At 38.9% G+C, this 24,282-nt stretch overlaps 1 protein-coding gene across 4 annotated transcripts in view; it reads left to right on the forward strand.

Moving 5' to 3' along the window:
* The window catches only part of LOC126335145 (uncharacterized), a 174,647-nt gene that overhangs the window by 137,699 nt on the left and 12,666 nt on the right, over positions 1-24,282 (forward strand). For 3 of the 4 annotated variants that reach the window (XM_049998106.1, XM_049998107.1, XM_049998105.1), the window contains exon 6: positions 5,462-5,616. In XM_049998106.1, coding sequence (XP_049854063.1) covers positions 5,462-5,616 — 155 coding nt within the window. The remainder of the gene's footprint in view (positions 1-5,461; positions 5,617-24,282) is intronic. The other variant, XM_049998108.1, reaches the window with a different exon arrangement.

The following is a 24,282-nucleotide window of genomic DNA, read 5'->3' on the forward strand; positions in this document are numbered from 1 at the left end:
TCTAGGAATGGTAGAATGATGGGTTCGATGACGGTTTGGATGTACCGTGCACTATTCAGTGTCCCCTCGACGATCACCAGAGGTGTACGGCCAGTGTAGGAGATCGCTCCCCACACCATGATGCTGGGTGTTGGCCCTGTGTGCCTCGGTCGTATGCAGTCTTGATTGTGGCGCTCACCTGCTAGCGCCAAACACGCATAAGACCATCTTTGGCACCAAGGCAGAAGCGACTCTCATCGCTGAAGGCGACACGTCTCCATTCGTCCCTCCATTCACGCCTGTCGCGACACCACTGGAGGCGGGCTGCACGATGTTGGGGCGTGAGCGGAAGACGGCCTAACGGTGTGCGGGACCGTAGCCCAGCTTCATGGAGACGGTTGCGAATGGTCTTCGCCGATACCCCAGGAGCAACAGTGTCCCTAATTTGCTGGGAAGTGGCGGTGCGGTCCCCTACGGCACTGCGTAGGATCCTACGGTCTTGGCGTGCATCCGTGTGTCGCTGCGGTCCAGTCCCAGGTGGACGGGCACGTGCACCTTCCGCCGACCACTGGCGATAACATCGATGTACTGTGGAGACCTCACACCCCACGTGTTGAGCAATTCGGCGGTACGTCCACCCGGCCTCCCGCATGCCCACTATATGCCCTCGCTCAAAGTCCGTCAACTGCACATACGGTCCACGTCCACGCTGTCGCGGCATGCTACCAGTGTTAAAGACTGCGATGGAGCTCCGTATGCCATGGCAAACTGGCTGACACTGACGGCGGCGGTGCACAAATGCTGCGCAGCTAGCGCCATTCGACGGCCAACACCGCGGTTCCTGGTGTGTCCGCTGTGCCGTGCATGTGATCATTGCTTGTACAGCCCTCTCGCAGTATGGTGGGTCTGACACACCGGTGTCAATGTGTTCTTTTTTCCATTTCCAGGAGTGTATATTGTCAAAGTACGAAAGAAACAGTGATCCTTGATGTACACTGAATTTAATTAGATTATATTTTAATAAGTGTTCAGAAGTAGTTTTAAGGCTGACGTTAATGTGTTTGATGCTCATTGCTCTTTTGTGACCGCTCAGAAGGGAGCCGATTGAGCTGTTGGACTGACGTTGAATTCCATACTTTTCCAGTTTTGACAGCAGAATGTTATGATTTGCCATTTCAAAAACTTTTGATAGGTCAATAAATACTCCTGTTGTTTATTCCATTAGTTGGTCATTTTTAACTTTTTCTAATATTTTTGAAGTGCAAGGAGAAGTTGTGATGGACTTCTAGTTATCTACATTATCTTTTTTATATGATGGAATTATTGTAGATGCTTTCAATACATCAGAGGAAGTACCTGCTTGAATTGAGCAGTCATATTAGTGTGCAAGTAATTCAGCACTCTTCTTCTTCAAGTTTTTTTTAGGGATATTATTGATGCCCTCGGAGTTTGTATTTGTAAGTTCTGTTATTGATTTTACTGCTTCTTCTTGTGTGATAGTAAGGATGTTCATTGGCCTAGCAGATGCACTTATTTTGTACTTATTAGACTGGACAGTCTTATTTGTGTTTAATTTTATTATCTGCAACACCTGTGAGAAAGTTGCCATGTGTTGGCTACTTCTAAGAGATTAATTACTTTTTTATTTTCTTCTGATAGTGTTACCATATTTTATGAACTATAAGATGCACTTTTTTCTTTGGAAAATTGCCTCCAAAATTCAAGTGCATTGTATATTTGAAATCAATTTAAAAATGTCCAGTGTTTGATTTAAAATTTCCACCAGTCTTAAAAATGGCCGTATATTGCGTGCTGCAGGAAACCTATCTCTATCTGGTAACCTTGGATTCAACTGACAGCAGCAGTGCACCAACGTGACGAACATGAGGTGTGGGGATTCACAAGTTTGTTAACACTTTCTCCTTCCCATGCCACCATCACACTACAGGTTTCTGAACTGTCATGGACTTAGCTTTTGAACCAAATTCAAAATAGCTCAGAAAATGTAACGAGAATGAAGAGAAAATAGTATCTTTTTGTCGCTTTATTATTCAGCAATGAAAGAAAACAAGTGTGGCGCTAAGCCAAATTGCGAATTTGGATGAAACTCCTCTGTCATTTGATCTGGCAAATAATAGAACTACTGCCATGAAAGATGCTAAAAATGTAATTATAAAAAACGATTGGCCACGAAAAAATACACTACAGTGTTGTTCTTTCATGTTGTGCTCATAGTACTAAATCCAATGATCATGTTCAATTGCAAAATAATGCCAAAACCTGCTAAAATACTTCCAGGTGTTGTTCACATACATGACAAGGGTTGAATGGACGAGGCTGGAATGAAATTACTGACTGACAGAGCATGGGAGAGAAGGAAAGGTGCTTTATTGAAGAAGAGTTCTCTTCTTATGAAAGAGAAATTGAGACAGGGAAATACAGAGCTTGCTGTTGTTCTGGGTGGACTTACTTTACAATTGTGACCTCTTGATATTTTGATAAATAAACCATTCGAAGTTTATCTGAGAGAGGAATGGAACAAATGGATGATGAATAGAATCCAACATGAATTCATGTCAAAAGGAGCTTTAAAACGATCTACAATGAAATAAGTGTGTCAGTGGATAAAACAGTCATGGTCTAGAGTGAGAGAAGACATTATTATTAAATCTTTTGAGAAGTGCGGCATAAGTAACGCTTTCCATGGCAGTGAAGATCATCTTACATACAAAGAGGATAAAGCGATGACTAAAAGAAGGAAGAAGAAAGGTCATATGACGATTTTCAGAGATTTTTTAGGTCTATTTAGTTTTATGAAGTAAGAATGTTTTTAGTCTGGACTTGCAAACTAATCATAAAGATGATAAAAATGTTATTTTCTAAAAAGAAAAAAAAAGCTTAAAAATTAAGGTAAGACTTATAGTCAGGAGCATATATTACATGATGCTCTATTTTCACCAGTTTTGTTGTTTGTAACTCTCTGTATGGCCTTGCTTTATTTCTTAAATTACATATGTAGTTATCATTATGTATTATTTTTGCTCCTCTTTATACTTTTCTTAGTAGTTTGGAATATTTTTATATAATATTTGTGTAATTCAAGTGAAGAATTTTTCATATTACACATTTATGTAGTAGGCTTATCTGGCATGAAACCCTTATTTCCCTTGTGTTCTAAAATTGCACTTTATGGTTACAGTTTTCTGTGGAAATGCAATCTGAAAGCAATGAGTTAATAAATAAATCAATAAAGGTATTAAATTTTATTTATGTCATTAATTTTATAAAGCTGTGGCCGTTTTTCTTTGTTTATTAAACTGCTGGAATATTTTATATTATCCTAATTATAGCATCTACATGTGGTTCTCATAGACATGTTGTTTCCAATACTATCTTTTACTTTGAAGTATTTTGTGTTATCCTTTTATAGCAACTATGTGTGGTTCTCATAGACATGTTGTTCCCAGCACTACCTTTTACTTTAAAGCTTAATATTTGAGAACGATGTTCACCAAAGCCTGCAGTGAAAAATCTTAATTAAGTACCATAAAACTCTTCTTGACTCTGGTCTAAGGCTGTTCTGAAAGTGTCTGTTACTCTTGTAGCAGCATTTACTTCATCATTTAAACTGTAGAATTTAGCAAGTCTCAAAAGGGGCTCTCGTGTTTCTACTTTCTGTGATAAAATTATTGTTGAAGTTTTGACAAATTTCACATCACATTCCATTTTATTTACTTCTTTAGCAATGATTCCATTTTATTTAAGTAAAGCTCCAAATGTCCAGATGGTGATCGGTAAACTGTAGCAGTAACCTTGCTGGACTTCGTAATTTTTATAGCATCAGCCTCATGGTACTTTCTGACATTTGTTTAAGTTAATTCATGTAGGGTAGTAAAATGTATATTTTCCTTTACATAAATCGCTATGCCATCCTGATTGCTGTTATTTCTGAAATTGTAGGAAGATAAAATGAATGTTGTTTTTTATGTTTAATTAATTCAGGGTTAAGCCTTTTCTAAGACATATGTATCACTAAGCTATCTTTAGTTTGTCTGTTGTAACACATTAACTGCATCAATATTATTATGCAGTGATTGTACATAATGGTGATAAATATTTAAATTGGGGTCATTCATGGCTTGGCAGTAGCGTGCCATATTTACAGTATCACATACATGTAATTTAAATTTAGATCAGCATTAGTGTTCCTCTTTCTTTCTTCTTTCTAGTGCATGTTCACATACTGCTCCATAGTTGTTTGTAGGGTTATTCTGTCACTCAGTTTTGGCACTTTCTCATTATTACAGTATTTTTGTTATGTATCTAGTCATTAATGACAGCCTTGTTATTGTATTTGTAGGTTTGACATTTGCCAAGTGTGTTGCTGTTCCTTCCTTTTTGCTTTTTTCTGCTCAAATACTATTCCATAATTATTTGTTTGTTCTTGTTTGGTTCTTTAACTTTAGGGCAGCTGTTTTTGCCTGTTTGCCCATTCGTGTATGCTTTATTACTGGTACTTTGCATGGATTTTTTTATTTTCACGATGTGTATGAAAGAGGAAAGCCTATTGCAGATGTGCATCTTTCCTCGTCTTAAGTTGTAAACCACAAACTTTATATCTTCGTTTCTTTTCAGTCATTTTGTTCTGAAATTCACAGGGTGTTTCTTCCTATACACCATACCTTAGTTGGACTGAGCTAGTTTTAATGTATTGTGGACACATTTTTTCTCTTACACCCTGTTCAAACTGCAATGCCTGTGTGCCATGTTGCTTTTACTATTGAGGATGTGGGAGTGAAATTTGCTGGCACAGTGTACTGTATCGCTCATGAAGAGAAGCTACAGGCAAGGGTATATCCCTCACTACTACTCTCTACAGCCATTCACTGGCAGTCTGGTTCTGCTATGCACAACAACTATTGATGCCTTCCTGTCTCTCCGACTTTTCTTCTGGTTTGCTCTGTAGTCTGTCTTTCTGCTTGGTGTCAGCAACCCCACTTCTAAATTTGAGTTACAGTAGCTATGATATCATACCACTTACAGTACAACTGCCAATATGTTACATAGACATTCCCCATAGTTTTTATTGTTGCAACTCCTATGGTATAAATCAGAGCCCGTAAGAACATGTTTCATGCCACCCCTTGAACAATATACTGGGGGAGGAGGTGAGATAAAAAAACCTTAGAGATAGCACTGCACATGATGTTATACCCTGTATTAAATGAAACAAGTCTAAAATGAGGACAATTGAACAGGAGATCACGGTACAATTAATAAAAAAAAAAAGTCACTATAAAATCAGTTCTTGAGACACAAAAGACACCATCAGGTAAATCCCTCCTCCACAAAGGAGGAACTATTCGTATAATTTTATAATTAAAAATCGACAGTATTGTTATGATGTACCCTCCACCATGCATTTTGATGTAGAAATCAGTTTCCAACCAACTTTGTTTCTTCCTTCGTCTTTTATTTTTAGGACCGTGATGTTATCTCCAAAGAAGTAGAAATTATGGAAATGAGAGAGACTGAGCTGAAAGATGGAATTCAAAACATACAAGGAGAGATACATGCCTTGAAAGAAAACTGGGCTTTGTCTGGCGACAGAAACCTTTCTGCTTTAGAAAATGTCAGGTTTGTTTTCTACACAGATACAATGAAAATAGTAACATTGCAGTATTGCTTAATTTTCACAATGGAAAACTGTGGTTGTTGTAGGCTTAAAAATAACCCCTGAGCATGAGGATGATCACAATGTTTTTATTTCTATTGTTTATGGGTATTATTTTGCAAAAAGAAACTGTGTAGAAATATTCAAAATCTTTCTTTCTTTGCAGACTTTTTTCTGAGATACTTTGTAACTGTTTAACAGCTGCTTAATGTGTCTACACTTAACATTTGGTTTAATCAGAGTAAACAGAAAGGGTGAAATAATTATGCTAGGGTAACAGGATATATTGGAAAGTGGGGAGAAGACCATTGAAAATAAATAAATACTCTAACCCATTAAAACAAGATCAGGCTTTACAAAGTTGTAGAAGAGTCATAGCATGTGGTGAGGGGCTGTTAAATGGATACAAAATATCTCAGAAAAAGTCTGTAAGGAAAGAAAGAGTTTGAATATTTCTACACCAAGTTTATTTTTGCAGAATAATACCTATAAACAATTGAGATGAAAACATTGTGACAGAAGTTGTCAAATCTCAGTAAGGAATTTGAAGTATATCTAAGAGAAAATATCAGCTGTAGAACTCATATAGGGTCTGTTCAAAAAATTCTGGAACATTGTCAACAAAAATTTTCTACACTTACCTTTTCTGATTGCGGGTGGTCTGCTTTGAAATACTCTCCTTCACAATTGATACCCCACTCCCGATACCGTTTCAATTTCCAGAAGCCGTCTTGGTACACCTTTTGGTGAATCGCACAAAGTGCCATCTGCAAATTTTCTTTTATCTCATCTGTCATTGCAAATATACATCCTTTCACTGGAGTTTTCTACTTGGGAAATAAAAAATAAAAGTTTGCAGGGGCCAGGTCTTGAGAATACAAAGGATGAGGCAGCACTGATTTCATCTTTTGTGCAGTAGTCATGCACCAACAGGGACAAATGTGTGGGTGCAGTATCATAATACAGGAGCCTTGAATTGTTTCACCACATTTCTGATCATTTCCTTCTAACAGTTTCATGACGTGATCCAATTGAAATGTTACATTATTCTGCAATCTCTCAGATAGTCAGGCTTTCATTGTCATGCATAGTTTTGTTGACGTTCCTGACATGAGAGTCATTGGTAGATGTCGAAGGGTGTCGTGAAAAAAGGTCATCGTTAACTTCTGTCTGATTATATTTAAACTGTGTGAACCATTCGTAACACCAATTATGGCTTAAGCACTATTCACCATAGGCTTCCTGCATCATTTGGTGTGTCTCTGTAAAGGCTTCTTGAGTTTCACACAAAATTTAATGCAGATGCATTGCTTCTCTAACTCTGACATCTTGAAATTCGCAGATTATGTGAGACTACATTCTAGTCAATACAGTACTGAACAATAACTAACAGATGTACAACAATGAAACTTCCATTAGTTATATGTGAGATACAGGCATTTATATGTGAGATACAGGCGTGTGCAGAGACGCCAACTGCATTTTGCTCCAACACACCATTGGCATGAAATTACTAATGTTCTGGAATTCTGTGAACAGACTTTGTATGTTATCCAAGAGAATAATCCAGGTTACTATACCTTAAGCTGGTGCTGAACTGAAGGTAGTTCAGTGTATGGCACATTTGGCAGTTTATTTACACATTTTGGTTCTAGTTCTTGTTGATTACACATTCTAACTGAACAAATCTCACTCTGCAGTGACATGATTACTCTGCAATTCACATTTAAGTGCATTGTAGAGGAGTCATCAAACCATCCTCAAGCTACTTCTGTACCATTCTACTTTTGAACAGTGTGCGGGAAAAATGAACATTAACTCTTTCACTGTGAGCTGTGGTTTCTCTTATTTTATAATCAAAATCATTTGTTCCTATGTAGGTGGGAGCCAACAAAATATTTTCTCACTCTGAGGAGAAAGTTGGTGATTGATATTTCAGAGAAGGTCCTGCCACAGTGAGAAACACCTTTTTGTTTAATGACAGCCATCCCATATCATGTATCATATCTGTGATACTGTCTCCCAAATTTCATGATATTACAAAATGAGCTGCCATTCTTTGAACTTTTTCAATGATCTCCATCAATCCCATTCAATACGGATCCCTCACAACACAGCATTACTGCAGATGAGGGAATTGTAATTCCTAAGTAATTAGTAGTAGTATGAAGTAGTGAAGGCAGCAGAGAATCGAGTAGGTAAAAAGATGAGGGCTAATAGAAATCCTTGGGTAGCAGAAGAAATATTGAATTTAATTGATGAAAGGAGAAAATATAAAAATGCAGTAAATGAAACAGGCAAAAAGGAATACAAACGTCTCAAAAATGAGATAGATAGGAAGTGCAAAATGGCTAAGCAGGGATGGCTAGAGGACAAATGTAAGGATGTAGAGGCTTATCTCACTAGGGGTAAGATAGATACTGCCTACAGCAAACTTAAAGAGACCTTTGGAGAAAAGAGAACCACCTGTATGAATATCAAGAGCTCAGATGGAAACACAGTTCTAAGCAAAGAAGGGAAAGCAGAAAGATGGAAGGAGTTTATAAGGGTCTATACAAGGGCGATGTGCTTGAGGACAGTATTATGGAAATGGAAGAGGATGTAGATGAAGATGGAAGGGGAGGAGTTCGACAGAGCACTGAAAGACCTGAGTCGAAACAGGGCCCCGGGAGTAGAAAACATTCCATTAGAACTACTGACGGCTTTGGGAGAGCCAGTCCTGATAAAACTCTACCACCTGGTGAGCAAGATGTATGAGACAGGCGGAATACCCTCAGACTTAAAAAAGAATGTAATAATTTCAACCCCAAAGAAAGCAGGTGTTGACAGATGTGAAAATTACTGAACTATCAGTTTAATAAGTCACAGCTGCAAAGTACTAACACAAATTCTTTTCAGATGAATGGAAAAAACTGGTAGAAGCCAACCTTGGGGAAAATCAGTTTGGATTCCGTAGAAATATTGGAACACATGAGGCAATACTGACCTTACGACTTATCTTAGAAGAAATATTAAGGAAAGGCAAACCTTCTAGCATTTGTAGACTTAGATAAAGCTTTTGACAATGTTAACTGGAATACTCTCTTTCAAATTCTAAAGGTGGCAGGGGTAAAATACAGGGAGCGAAAGTCTATTTACAATTTGTACAGAAACCAGATGGCAGTTATAAGATTCGAGGGGCATGAAAGGGAAGCAGTGCTGGTGATGGTTGAAGTAGAGCGGATAGAAAATGTAGACTGGCAATGGCAAGGAAAGCGTTTCCGAAGAAGAGAAATTTGTTAGCATTGAGTATAGATTTAAGTGTCAGAAAGTCTTTCTGAAAGTATTTGTATGGAGTGTAGCCATGTATGGAAGTGAAACATGGACGATAAATAATTTGGACAAGAAGAGAATGGAAGCTTTCAAAATGTGGTGCTACAGAAGAATGCTGAAAATTAGATGGGTAGATCACATAACTAATGAGGAAGTATTGAACAGAATTGGGGAAAAGAGGAGTTTGTGACATGACTTAACTAGAAGAAGGGATCGGTTGGTAGGACATGTTCTGAGGCATCAAGGGATCACAAATTAAGCATTGGAGGGCAGCGTGGAGGGTAAAAATTGTAGAGGGAGACCAAGAGATGAATACACTAAGCAGATTCAGAAAGTTGTAGGTTGCAGTAAGTATGGGAGATGAAGAAGCTTGCACAGGATAGAGTAGCATGGAGAGCTGCATCAAACCAATCTCAGGACTGAAGACCAAACAGCAACAACAAATATTTAGTTGAGTTTACAGCCTTCAAATTTGTGTGATTTATCGTGTAACGAAAATTTAGCGGATTCCTTTTAGTACTCTTGTGGTTCACTTCACACTTTTCATTATGTAGAGTCAACTGCCATTTGCACCATACAGATATCTAAATCATTTTTCAAATCATTTGACAATCAAATGACAGAATCATCTGCTAACAGTCTATTGTTTACAGATGGTGCTGTAATTTACCATCTTTTAAAGTCATCAGATGATCGAAATGACTTGCAAAATGATTTAGACAAGATGTTAAGTGTGGTACAAAAAGTGGCAACTGACTCCAAATAATGAAAAGTGTGAAGCCATCCACATGTGTACTGAAAGGAATCCACTGCTTAGATTGTCTCCTAAATTGTTCATGTAGATCAGTAACAGCAGAGGGCTGTAACACTTCCCTGAGGAATGCCAGATATTACTTCTGTTTTACTCACTGACTTTCCTTCAATTATTTCAGACTGTAACCTTTTTGACAGGAAATCATGACGATACTCCATGGACACGCAATTTGATTAGAAGGTGCTTGTGGGCAATTGTGTCAAAAGCCTTTTGGAAATCTAAAATATGGAATCAGTTTTGTGGTTGCTGACAGTAGCACTCATTATTTCATGAAAATGAAGAGGTAGTTGTGTTTCACAAGAATAGTATTTTCTGAATCCATGTTGGCTGTTTGTCAGTAAATAGTTTTCTTTGAGATAATTCATATTGTTCAAGTGTAGTGTATGTTCCAGAATCCTACTGCAAATCAATGTTAGTGATATGGGTCTGTAACACAGTGGATTACTGCCATTTCCTTTCTTGGGTATTGGTTTCACTTGTGTAACTTTCCAGTCTTTGAGTACAGGTTTTTGTTCGAGCGACCTGTTGAATGTGACTGCTAAATATGGAGTTATTGCATCAGCATACCCTGAAAGGAACCTGATTGATATACAGTCTGGACCAGAGGCCTTCCCTTTACTAAGTATCTGAAACTGCTTTGCTACACTGAGGATATCTATTTCTTCTAAGTTATTCGTATTGGCAGTTGTTCTTGATGCAACTTCTGCAGTATTTACTTTGTCTTATTTTGTGAAGGAATTTTGCGAGAACATGTTTAGTAACTCCGCTTTATTGACACCATCATCAGTAAGATCATTCAATAACATCACTGTTGGTACTGTGCAGTGAAGGCATTGATTGCATCTTGCTGCTGGTGTACATTACATATGACCAGAATCTCTTTGGGTTTTCAACCAGGTTTTGAGAGGGAGTTTCATTGTGGAAGCTATTAAATACATCTCGCATTGAAGTTTGTGCTAATTTCAAGTGTCTGTAAAACTTTGCCGATCTTACAGACTTAGTGCCATCTCTTATTAATTCAGTTGGTATGTATCTCTCAATTGCCGTTGAAACTGTTCCTTTGACTTAAAACCACATAGGCAGTGGAAACTGTCTCTTAGGAAGGTGTCAAGCAAATTTATATCTGTTTTTTGAACTAGGTGTAATTTGCATTTATTTTTGGTGGATTTGGATGTTAGAGTATTCATTCTAGCTATAACAACTTCGTGGTCGCTAATCCGTGCATCTGTAATGATGCTCCCTGTTTGGTCAGGATTATTTGCTGCTAATAGTCAAATATGTTTGTGCAACCATTTACAGTTTGAGTGGGCTCCTGAACTAATTGTTCATAATAATTTTCTGAGAAAGCATTCAGTACAATTTCAGATGACATTTTATGTGTACTACCAACTTTAAACATGTATTTTCACCATCATATCGAGGGTATATTAAAGTCACCACCAACTATAATTGTAGGATTGGGGTAACTATCTGAAATGAGACTCAAGTTTTCTTTGAACTGTTTAGCAACTGCATCATCTTAGTCAGGGGATCGGTAAAAGAAACCAATTATTAGTTTATTCTGGTTGTCCAGTATAACCTCTACTAACTCACAGGAATTACCTACTTTAATTTCATTACAATGTGAAGCACTTCTGACAGAAATAAACACTCCACCACCCACTGTATTCAATCTGTACTTTCTGGACACTGTTAGGTCCTTTGTAAAAATTTTGACTGAGATTATTTCCAGCTTAGCCAGCTTTCTGTACCTATAGCAGTTTTGAGATTCAGTGCTTTTCATTAGTGCTTGGAGCTCTGCCTCTTTCCCAGAACATCTATGACAGTTAACAGCTACATTATTGATTGTTACTATGTCTACCCTCTTCCTGTGCTGCATACTTTGAAACTGAAGCCCCCTCTGTACTTTCCCGAGACACTATAACCTTTTTTCTTTTTTTAAAAAAAAACAAAAAAAAAACTGCCCACTCTCCTCCACACAGCCCCAGTGACCCATGTTGTCGATTCCAGTGTGTAGTGGACCCCTGACCTATTTAGCGGAACCAGGAAACCCACCATCCTGTGGCGGAAGTTGAGGAATCTGCAATTTTCATGGTTGCAGAACCACCTGTACCTCTGATTCAGACCATCCACTGGGATCTGTTCTAAAGGACCAGACTCAGTTCTGAAATGACTACTCACAGTTTGCACACAGAGTGTACACTTGATTCCTTCCCCTCCTTTGCAGCCATATCCCTAAGAGACCTCATTATGTGCCTCATGCTGGAGCTTCCAACCATCATTACACCCAGTCTCTGTGAGTGCCCAGGCCTTGTGGGCCTAGATGCTTCCTCCAGAACAGGGCGTCTACTTCATTTACCTCAGGAACTTCGTCATCCATAGATAGCACCTGAAACGTGTTTTGTCAGACGATCCAGGGAGGTCCTTCTGTTGGCCCCCAAAAAGTCTTTTGCTGACGGCCACACCTTGGAGTGACCTTCCATTCGACCATGGGGGAGGGATCAACTTCAGTGCATGGAGTACACGGGGTAGCCACAGAATTGGGCCGATTGGGGGACAAGGATGGTGACCCTCGGATTCGCCCTGTTTGGCTCCCCAGGTGATGCTCATAGGCATCCGAACTAAAGACAGCCTGATAAATAGACAAACTCACATGAATTATAGGAGCTGGAGCTAAATAACAATGACAAAATTTAAAATAAGCCACTTCTTATGAGAACTGTGTCAACTCACATTACTCCAATCCACTGCTTCTGCTACGAGCACTGCCAACATTAATAAACTTAGAAGTGATATCCTTGGAGTAGTGAAGTAATGTAAATCATGTAATAAAAGCAAGTCTTCCGATCCAGACTGTATACCAATAAGGTTCCTTTCAGAGTATGCTGGTACAATAGCTCCATACTTAACAAGTGTATACAACCACTTGCTCAATGAAAGATCTGTACCCAAAGACGAAAGTTGCACAGGTCACTTTAATATTCAAGAAGGGCAATAAGAGTAATCCACTAAATTACAGGCCCATATCATTAATGTCAATATGAAGCAGGATTTTGGAATGTATATTGTGTTCGAACATATGAATCATCTCAAACAGAATGGTCTAATGACGCATATTCAACACGGATTTAAAAAACATCGGTCTTGTGAAACGCAGCTAGCTCTTTACTCACACAAAGTGCTGAGTGCTATTGACAAGGGATTTAAAATTGATTCCATATTTCTAGCTTTTCAGAAGACGTTGGACACAGGACCTCACAAGTGTCTTATAGTCAAATTGCATGCTTATGGAATATCGTTCCAGTTATGCTACTGGATTCTTGATTTTCTGTTAGAGAGGTGACAGTTCGTAGTAAATGGTGGAAAGTCATGGCATAAAACAGAAGCGATTTCTGATGTTTTCAAAGGTAATGTGGTTCCTTTTCTATATAAACGATTTAGGAGACAATCTGAGCAGCTGTCTTAAGTTTTTGCAGATTATGCTGTTGTTTATCATCTAGTAAAATCATAAGATCAAAAGAAATTGCAAAACGATTTAGAAAAGATATCAGTATGGTGCGAAAATTGGCGATGACCCTAAATAATCAAAAGTGTGAGGTCATTCACATGTGTGCTACAAGGAATCTGTTAAAACTTCGGTTACACAATAAATCAATCACACCTAAAGACTGCAAATTTAAATCATCATTTTTTGCCTTCAATGCGATAATATTTTGTTGAAGGTAAACTACATAGGGAGATATGATCATCATAATAAAATAAGAGAAATCAGAGCTCTTATGGGAAGATATATGTGTTCATTTTTTTTTCCATGTGCTGTTTGAGAGTGGAATAATAGAGAATTATTGTGAATGTGGTTCATTGAACCCCCTACCAGGCACTTAAGTGTATTTGCAGATCAGCATTACAGATGTAAATGTAAATGTACTAGTCGACTGAGGAATCTGAGTATTACGAGCAATTCTTGAAACATAAACAAATTCCTGGCACAAAGCAAACAGTGGTTCTATGCACTACACAGTTAGTTAAGCACAGAACTGTTCCTGATAGATACACCAGCATGCACGAAATGTAGTAAATGAAGCAAAAGAACATTGATGAACTTTAAAATAAATGTCTTCTTATGAGAACTGTGTCAGGTCACAGTACTTTTATGCACTGCTGGTGCTTTGAGAGCCACCACGTGACTTGTTAGTATCTGCCCATTAAAAGAATCATTCAGTAATTTCTCTTCCATAAATCCAAAATTCTGAACTTTCTGTTTGTGAAAATAACATCAGTAGATTCACATTAGTGATTTCTTTCTTTTAGATGGAAACAAACTTTCCACCTCTAGAAGAAGTCAGTTAATTAATGAACATCACATCACTGAACTTCATTTCAGAAACATGTAACACTTTGACAGTTACAGATAAGACTTCTCTTTGAATACACTTTTAATAATATTCTGGTAATTGTGACACGTAACTTGGAATGCTCACTCTTTGGTCATCTGCACCACATCAGCTTCGCACGTTTTGGCTTAGGCACAGATACAGTTTTGCCAGATGTCTATGGAACATTTAGAAACAGTTAAATGAACGTTTCATTAATAAGAAATATTGATTTCAGTTTTGTGTGTTATATTGTGATTATTGATTGATATGGCCAATTTTTTTAGAGAGTGGGAGGAAGAAATTGCAAATGCTAATTTCATTAGAAAGCACAAAAATAAATCTAAAGCGATGTGGACAGTGCCAAATCCTTGCTTGGAACCAAACATAGCAACCAAGAAATCTCTAAAATAAAGAAATGAAACAAAATAATTGTAAATTGTCCAGACACCGGAAAAATTGAATTACAGTAGAGTTCCTCTATTCCAAACTAATTGGGACTGAACACTGTTCGGTTTAGTGAGAATTCAGAATAGGTGGATTTCATGAGAAGTGTCAACGTATTGACTTGTTACGGTGTAAATTAAGTGTGGGGACACCTGCTAGTGACTTTCGACGACTCATAGTGCAGATGCCCTACCTATCCCTCTCCTTCCCACATTCCCAACACATTATGGAAAATTTATTGTTGAGATTTGTTCCGTGAGTGTTGAGTTACTTTACTAGGTCACTGTGCCTTTCTTATTTATGTTTGTAGTTTTTGATGTCAACTGTTAAACATTAAACATGGCAAGTAAACAGGTGGCAACACGGGTGAAACTGGACTGAATTTGAAGTCTTTGCCTACCAAAAGCCTTGCTTTGCAACAAGAGAAATCTACCCCCTGATTTAAAATGGACAAATAATATCGAACTGTCTTAACTTGCAGCAATGCCTTGGCAACAAATAAACTTCCGTTGATAGTAATAGGCAAATAGCGAAACCGTGAGCGTTCAAAAACATTAACATCAACTCGCCTCCTATGTATTATATGAATAAAAAAAAAAAAATGCTTGGATGGAATGTGACTTGTTCCAAAGGAATGGTTCGAGCACCAATTTGTTTCTAAAGTGACTGTGTTCAGTAGAGAAAATGGGTTAGCTAATCATGCTTTGCTGTTTATAGACAATGCTCCATCCCATCCAGAAGAAATGAAACTTGTTTGTGGAGACATCAGAGCAGTTTTTCTGTCACAGAATGTAACTTTAATTCTTCACCTTATGGACCAGGGTGTGTTGCAGGCCATTAAACAAAATTACAGAAAAATGCTGCTTCGCACCTTACCTGAAGAGGATGAAAATGATATCACAATCCTGCAAAAACTTAAGAAAATTACTATGAAAGACGTGATTTACTGGTTGGCTGAAGCATGGAATGACACCACTACAGACCCTTTACAAAAATCATGGAAAACTGTCTGGCTTGCATTAACATTTGTTGAAACAACTTTTATACCAGGGAAAGACTGTGACCTTCCTTCAGTAGTCAAGAAAATCCCTGGCTGCGAAGACACAGAAGAAAGCTGTGTTGAGGAGTGGACTGCTGTTGATGACAATGGGCAACAGGAGTATAGAGAAGAAGACATCATAGCAATGGTGCAGGGCTCATTAGCTCAGATCAATTCGGAGGAAAGCAAGGAGGAGGTGAATGCTCAAACTGAACTCATATCACATACAGGCATATGAAATGCTCTTGGCCTCACATCACGCCATGTCAAACAGTGTGCTTCATCAACACCAAATGTTGTCATGTTCTTGCGACGATGGCAGAACATTGCACACTCAAGTCAGTTCTCTTTGTCAGAAAAAAAGTGACTGACTTTACTTCTTAAGTACGCGTAAATTGGTTCTTTTTTTGTGGTTAGCAGCGATTAAAAATAATTTTACAGAATTGTATAAATGGAGTGGACATGTACTGTATGGTAAGTAACCAATGTTCACTATAACATGGTTTCAGGCATTTTCACCAAGCTTAGACCCTATGTATGTCTCTATTTAACTTCTTTGCATAATAACAAATGTACATTTTCCCACAAACATCTTTTTAATTTCCCCTGTTTTTAAGTTAACAAAAGGGTATTTTTTCTGAACTCTGTTCGGAATAGCAGATTTTTGGAATAGCAGCTTTTGGAATAGCAGGAAACTACTGTGATTCTTTAAATCTGCATCAAAATCTGATTATATCCTATTGAGATAATGTACATTTATTTGGCTCAAGTCGGAGCAAGACTGGGAATCTAATTAAATTTGACAAAGTAACAGCGAAAAATATAGAAAAACTATATTAAACCTAAAGAAATACAGATTTTGTGGTGTAGGCTAAAGTTCTTAAAGAAGCTTCAAATTTAATACCACACCCCTTCTCCAATCAATCTTTGGAAGAAGGCCACTTTGCAGAGTGAAACGAGTATTTGGAAAAGGGTCAAAATAAGGTGGGGGAAATTATCATCCAATTTCCTGTCTTTCTGTATTTTCGGAAATATTTGAAATGATCATTGCAGTTCAAATTCAGAATTTCTGTCAAAAATTAGAAATAGTTTCAAAAATGAATTTGGCTTCCAAAAATGGAAAAGTCCAATTTATACGATCAATTTGTGAATAAAGTTAGCTCCACTTAAAAAAGAAACACAATCTTTTGTGACTTATTCAATTAAACAACTTTGTGAAACACTCCTTACTAGGCCAAAGCGTACTTCTGTCAGTAGTTCGTTTTTAACATGGAAAACACGAGATTGTTGATTATTGATTGTGGCTGTTATGGATTATAAGGTTAGTTACTGGTTTTCGTATTTATTTCATGTATTATTTGTTTCTCAGAATGTGATAGGATCTCTTGGAGATATTGTTTCATATTCCAGTGTCATAATTTGCATTTGAGTTGGTGAATTGAACCAGTGTGACTGAAGGGAGACTGGCTGTGATGATTACAGGACTGATCTGTAGCATTGCTTGGTCCTCGCAGATCAGAGATGGAAAAGATAATATGATTTTAGTGAACTACAGGAGCATCCAAGGAAAGGTCCCAGAATTAGTATCGGTTACGGAAGGTTATAATGCACAGATAGTATTGGGAACATAAAGCTGGTTGAAACCAGATGTCAGTGACAAAAAAATCCTGAGTTCAGAATGGAATGTTTATTGTAATGATAGATTAGCCGCCAATGGTGGCGGCATGTTTATTGCAGTAAAAAATTCGATAAAATCTAGCGTGGGTATCACGGATTCCGAATGTGAATTAATCTGGGTAAAATTGAGTATCAGAGAACAGTCAAGAATGGTGATCGGATGCTTTTATAGACCATCTGAATTAGGATCTGTAGTTGTAGAGCACTTCAGACAGAACTTGCAGAATATCATTAGTAATTTTCCTGATCATCCCGTTGTAATAGCGGGTGACTTCAACTTGCTAGGTATAGATTGGGCGTGTTATGCCATCAAAACTAGTGCCAGAGACAGGGATTGGTGTTTCATTATTCTGGATGTCTTGTCCGAAAATACCTTGAGCAGATAGTTAGAGAACTAACTCTTGAGGGTATCGTCTTAGACCTCCTGGCAACAAACAGACCTGAACTTATCAAATCAGTTAACTTATCAGTGATCATAAGGCTGTGACAGCATCTATGATGATGGGTTCTACAAGGAATGTTAAGAAAGGTGGAAAGATAAATTTGCTTAGCAAGGGAGACAGGATACAAATTTGAGAATATCTTAAGCACTCAGCATAAAAATGCTGGGCGAAGATGTGGAGTACAAATGGAAAAAAATTCAAACGCATTGTTCAGTATGCCGTAGACAAGTACGTTCCAAGTAAGGTTTTAAGGGATGGGATGGATCCCCCATGGTTTAATAGCCATGTTAGAAAAGCGATATGTAAACAAAGAGCACTTCATCTCAGATTCAAGAGAAGTAAAAACCTAGATCTACATCTACATTTATACTCTGCAAGCCACCCAATGGTGTGTGGCGGTGGGCACTTTATGTGCCACTGTCATTACCTCCCTTTTCTGTTCCAGTCGCGTATGGTTCGCGGGAAGAACGACTGCCTGAAAGCCTCCGTGTGCGCTCGAAACTCTAATTTTACATTCGTGATCTCCTCGGGAGGTATAAGTAGGGGGAAGCAATTTATTCGATACCTCATCCAGAAACCTGGTGAGCAAGCTACACCGCGATGCAGAGCGCTTCTCTTGCAGAGTATGCCACTTGAGTTTGCTAAACATCTCTGTTACGCTAAACATCTCTGTAACGCTATCACGGTTACCAAATAACCCTTTTGAAAGTAAGTGGATCAAAATCATCTTTCATTCTGTCAGCGATCACACCGGCACCCAAAAGGAAGATAACAGAGAGAAGGCCAAAATACGGAATTCGGTCTTCCGAAGTTATTTCACCAAGGAAGATCGTAACACTGTCCCTCCTTCATGGCAGATATTGAGATGACCAATTGCGGAATTGAAAAGCAGCTACAATTGCTTAGTAGTGGAAAGGCTTCAGGGCCAGATGAGATACCTATAAGATTCTATAGAGATTATGTGAAAGAACTTGCTCCCCTTCTAGTAGTAATTTGTCGTAGATCACTTGAGCAACAAAAGGTACCCAACGACTGGAAAAAAAGTGCGGGTCATTCCCATTTTTAAGAAAGGCCGTAAGACAGATCCATACAATTATAGACCTATATCGTTGATGTCAATCTTGTGTAAAATTATGGAACCTGTTTTATGCTCAAGAATTATGACATTTTTGGAAAATGAACATGTTCTCTATAAAAATCAACATGGATTCTGCAAACAGAGATCCTGTGAAACTCAGCTCACTCTGTTTCTCCATGAGATCCACAGCGCAGTGGACAACGGTGCTGAGGTTGATGCCGTGTTCCTTGATTTCAGTAAAGCATTTGACACCGTCCCGCATTGCCATTTAATGATCAACATACAAGCTTACGGAGTATGGGAGCAGACTTCCAACTGGATTCAAAACTTTCTTGCAGATAGAAGTCAACACATCACTCTTAACAGAAGAAATTGACGGATGTAAAGGTAGTATCTGGAGTACTGTAGGGAAGTGTGATGGAACCATCGTTGTTTACAGTATATATAAACGATCTAGTAGAAAGTGTCGGATGCTCTTTAAGGCTATTCACAGATGATGTAGTTGTCTATACCAAAGTAGCAATGCCAGAAGATAGAAAGAATTTGCAGAGCGACATGCAGAGAATTGATGAATGGTGCAGGCTCTTGTCAGCTGACCCTGAATGGGGGGAGGGGGGGGAAACCTTATTTTGTGCACACACAGAAAAGAAATCCACTACTGTACAGCTACACTATTGATGACAAACAGCAGGAGACAGCGTCTGCTGTAAGATATCCAGGCATAACTGTCCAGAGCGACTGTAAGCGGAATGACCACATAAAACAGATAGTGAGAAAATCAGACACCACACTCAGATTAGATTCATCAGAAGAATCTTAAGGGAACGTAATTCATCCACGACAGAAGTGGCTTATAAGGTGCTTCTTCGCCTGATTCTTGAATATTGTTCATCTGTCTGGGACCCCTATCAGGTGGGGCTGACAGAAGAGATAGAGAAGATCCAACGAAGAGCGGTGCATTTTGTCATGGGATTGTTTAGCTGGCGAGAGAGTGTTATAGAGATGCTAAACTCCACTGGCAGACGTTACAAGACAGGCGTTGTGCAACAAGGAGAGATTTACTATTGAAATTTTGGGATACTTTAGGAGCTGTCGGACAACATATTAACATATTACACCCCCCCCCCCCCTCCCTGCCTCCCCCCACATACATCTTGCATATTGACAATGAGGAGGAAATTGGAGAAATTAGAGCCAATACAGAGGTTTACCGACAATCATTCTTGCCAAGCACTATTCATGAGTGGGAGAGGGTTGGAGGGATCAGATAGAAGTACTGAAAGTACCCCCTGCCACACATTGTTAGGTGGCTTGTGGAGTATGATGTAGATGTAGAGGTAGATAGTGTGAGGTCTAGGTTAGTTTGAAATATGTGTTTGGCTGTGTGTGAGAAAACTGATGGGGGTGATGCACTGCTCTGAAGCATAGCCCAAGTTCTATGTTTGGTTGAAATTTTGCAGTTTGGTTGGGAGCTGAGTGAACAAAGCCAACAAATGCAACTGGGGGAAAACTGTCTGTGGTGATGGATGGTCTGTAGCATAGCACAGTGATCATTTCAAAAGCTTTGTGGTATGTTTACAGAATGCCCTGATTTCCACGGTGATGGTTAGGTATGGACCTAAGAGTGCATTTTACGTAATACTCTGTATTATATGAAAGCATTCTGCATAATGTATTCCATTATGTGCCATGTAAATTCATACACTCGACATTGATACTGAGTTTATCAAACACTACTATCTCATTGGTTATGGCATCTTCTGTAATCCATAATGTTCACTTCTGCCATTCACCCCACAGTTACCAGCTGCAGCAGACAAAAGGAAAGCTGCTGATACTATGAGGGCACTTTTACCCCTAATTATAATATAAAATGAAGAAAACTGAAATTATAGGTTGTTCTTACAGTGATTAAAGTCATGTCCTAACATCAAGCAAAAGAAAGTACTCCTCAAAGTGGAGTGCTATTTCACAGGGGCTACCACAAGGTTCAGTCCTAGGCCCAATCCTTTTTCCTTTTTTTATATAAACGACTTACTCTCAAATATGAATTGTCATTCAGTTTTATTTACCAATGACACATCAGTATTGATAGAAAATAAAATGCAGAAGTAATCCCTGAAATATCGTAAACATTCTTGAAAACCTATATGTATGGTTCCATCTAAATGGCCTAAAATTATGTATTTGAAAAACACAGCTGAAGCAGTTTAAGAGAAAATAGTCTAAAATAAATGGTATTCAGATTATGCATGGAAGTCAAGAACCAAATGAAGCAGTGGATGGTTCCAACAAGTTCTACGATTCTCAGCTAGTTGCCAATGGCATTTTTTTTCCCATAGCGACAGGGAACTTTAATTCATCATAGTTCAACTAATTTGTATGTACTATTTATAAACTGTACACAAACTTTCCTCATGAATGGGTCTGTCCGTTAGTGAAAAATGTATCAAAATCCCTACAGTATTTCTGAGATAAGCCCACATATACAGACAGGAACTACAGTGACAGACTTTTAATTTTATCAAACAGTGGAAAATCTAGGATCTACATCTACATGACTACTCTGCAATTCACATTTAAGTGCTTGGCAGAGGGTTCATCGAACCACAATCATACTATCTCTCTACTATTCCACTCCCGAACAGCGAGCGGGAAAAACGAACACCTAAACCTTTCTGTTCGAGCTCTGATTTCTCTTATTTTATTTTGATGATCATTCCTACCTATGTAGGTTGGGCTCAACAAAATATTTTCGCATTCGGAAGAGAAAGTTGGTGACTGAAATTTCGTAAAAAGGTCTCGCCGCGACGAAAAACGTCTATGCTGTAATGACTTCCATCCCAACTCGTGTATCATATCTGCCACACTCTCTCCCCTATAACGCGATAATACAAAACGAGCTGCCCTTCTTTGCACCCTCTCGATGTCCTCCGTCAATCCCACCTGGTAAGGATCCCACACCGCGCAGCAATATTCTAACAGAGGACGAACGAGTGTAGTGTAAGCTGTCTCTTTAGTGGACTTGTTGCATCTTCTAAGTGTCCTGCCAATGAAACGCAACCTTTGGCTCGCCTTCCCGACAATATTATCTATGTGGTCCTTCCAACTGAAGTTGTTTGTAATTTTAACACCCAGATACTTAGTTGAATTGACAGCCTTGAGAATTGTACTATTTATCGAGTAATCGAATTCCAACGGATTTCTTTTGGAACTCATGTGGATCATCTCACACTTTTCGTTATTTAGCGTCAACTGCCACCTGACACACCATACAGCAATCTTTTCTAAATCGCTTTGCAGCTGATACTGGTCTTCGGATGACCTTACTAGACGGTAAATTACAGCATCATCTGCGAACAACCTAAGAGAACTGCTCAGATTGTCACCCAGGTCATTTATATAGATCAGGAACAGTAGAGGTCCCAGGACGCTTCCCTGGGGAACACCTGATATCACTTCAGTTTTACTCGATGATTTGCCGTCTATTACTACGAACTGCGACCTTCCTGACAGGAAATCACGAATCCAGTCGCACAACTGAGACGATACCCCATAGCTCCGCAGCTTGATTAGAAGTCGCTTGTGAGGAACGGTGTCAAAAGCTTTCCGGAAATCTAGAAATACGGAATCAACTTGAGATCCCCTGTCGATAGCGGCCATTACTTCGTGCGAATAAAGAGCTAGCTGCGTTGCACAAGAGCGATGTTTTCTGAAGCCATGCTGATTACGTGTCAATAGATCGTTCCCTTCGAGGTGATTCATAATGTTTGAATACAGTATATGCTCCAAAACCCTACTGCAAACCGACGTCAATGATATAGGTCTGTAGTTAAATGGATTACTCCTACTACCCTTCTTGAACACTGGTGCGACCTGCGCAATTTTCCAATCTGTAGGTACAGATCTATCGGTGAGCGAGCGGTTGTATATGAGTGCTAAGTAGGGAGCTATAGTATCAGCGTAATCTGAAAGGAACCTAATCGGTATACAATCTGGACCTGAAGACTTGCCCGTATCAAGCGATTTGAGTTGCTTCGCAACCCCTAAGGTATCTACTTCTAAGAAACTCATGCTAGCAGATGTTCGTGTTTCAAATTCTGGAATATTCCATTCGTCTTCCCTGGTGAAGGAATTTCGGAAAACTGCGTTCAATAACTCCGCTTTAGCGGCGCAGTCGTCGATAACAGTACCATCGGCACTGCGCAGCGAAGGTATTGACTGCGTCTTGCCGCTTGTGTACTTTACATACGACCAGAATTTCTTCGGATTTTCTACCAAATTTCGAGACAATGTTTCGTTGTGGAACCTATTAAAGGCATCTCGCATCGAAGTACGTGCCAAATTTCGCGCGTCTGTAAATTTTAGCCCATCTTCAGGATTTCGCGTTCTTCTGAACTTCGCATGCTTTTTCCGTTGCCTCTGCAACAGCGTTCGGACCTTTTTTGTGTACCACGGGGGATCCGTTCCATCTCTTACCAATTTATGAGGTATGAATATCTCAATTGCTGTTGCTACTATATCTTTGAATTTGAGCCACATCTCGTCTACATTCGCATAGTCAGTTCGGAAGGAATGGAAATTGTCTTTTAGGAAGGCTTCTAGTGGTACTTTGTCCGCTTTTTTAAATAAAATTATTTTGCGTTTGTTTCTGATGGATTTGGAAGAAATGGTATTGAGCCTAGCTACAATGACCTTGTGATCACTAATCCCTGTATCAGTCATGATGCTCTCTATCAGCTCTGGATTGTTTGTGGCCAAGAGGTCAAGTGTGTTTTCGCAACCATTTACAATTCGCGTGGGTTCGTGGACTAACTGCTCTAAATAATTTTCGGAGAATGCATTTAGGACAATCTCGGAAGACGTTTTGTGCCTACCACCGGTTTTGAACAAGTATTTTTGCCAACATACCGAGGGTAGGTTGAAGTCCCCACCAACTATAACCGTATGAGTGGGGTATTTATTTGTTACGAGACTCAAACTTTCTCTGAACTGTTCCGCAACTGTATCATCGGAGTCTGGGGGTCGGTAGAAGGAGCCAATTATTAACTTAATTCGGCTGTTAAGTATAACCTCCACCCACACCAATTCGCACAGAGTATCTACTTCGACTTCACTACAAGATAAACCACTACTGACAGACACCAACACTCCACCACCAATTCTGCCTAATCTATCTTTCCTGAACACCGTCTGAGACTTCGTAAAAATTTCTGCAGAACTTATTTCAGGCTTTAGCCAGCTTTCTGTACCTATAACGATATCAGCTTCTGTGCTTTCTATTAGCGCTTGAAGCTCAGGGACTTTTCCAGCGCAACTACAACAATTTACAACTATAATTCCGACTGTTCCTTGATCCAAGCACGTCCTGTAACAATATTATGAAAAGGGAAATTGCTACTCACCATATAGTGGGGAGGCTGAGTCACAGATAGGCGCAACTAAA

This window comes from Schistocerca gregaria, chromosome 2, assembly GCF_023897955.1.
Source record: "Schistocerca gregaria isolate iqSchGreg1 chromosome 2, iqSchGreg1.2, whole genome shotgun sequence".
In the NCBI taxonomy this organism is placed as follows: Eukaryota; Metazoa; Arthropoda; class Insecta; order Orthoptera; family Acrididae; genus Schistocerca; species Schistocerca gregaria.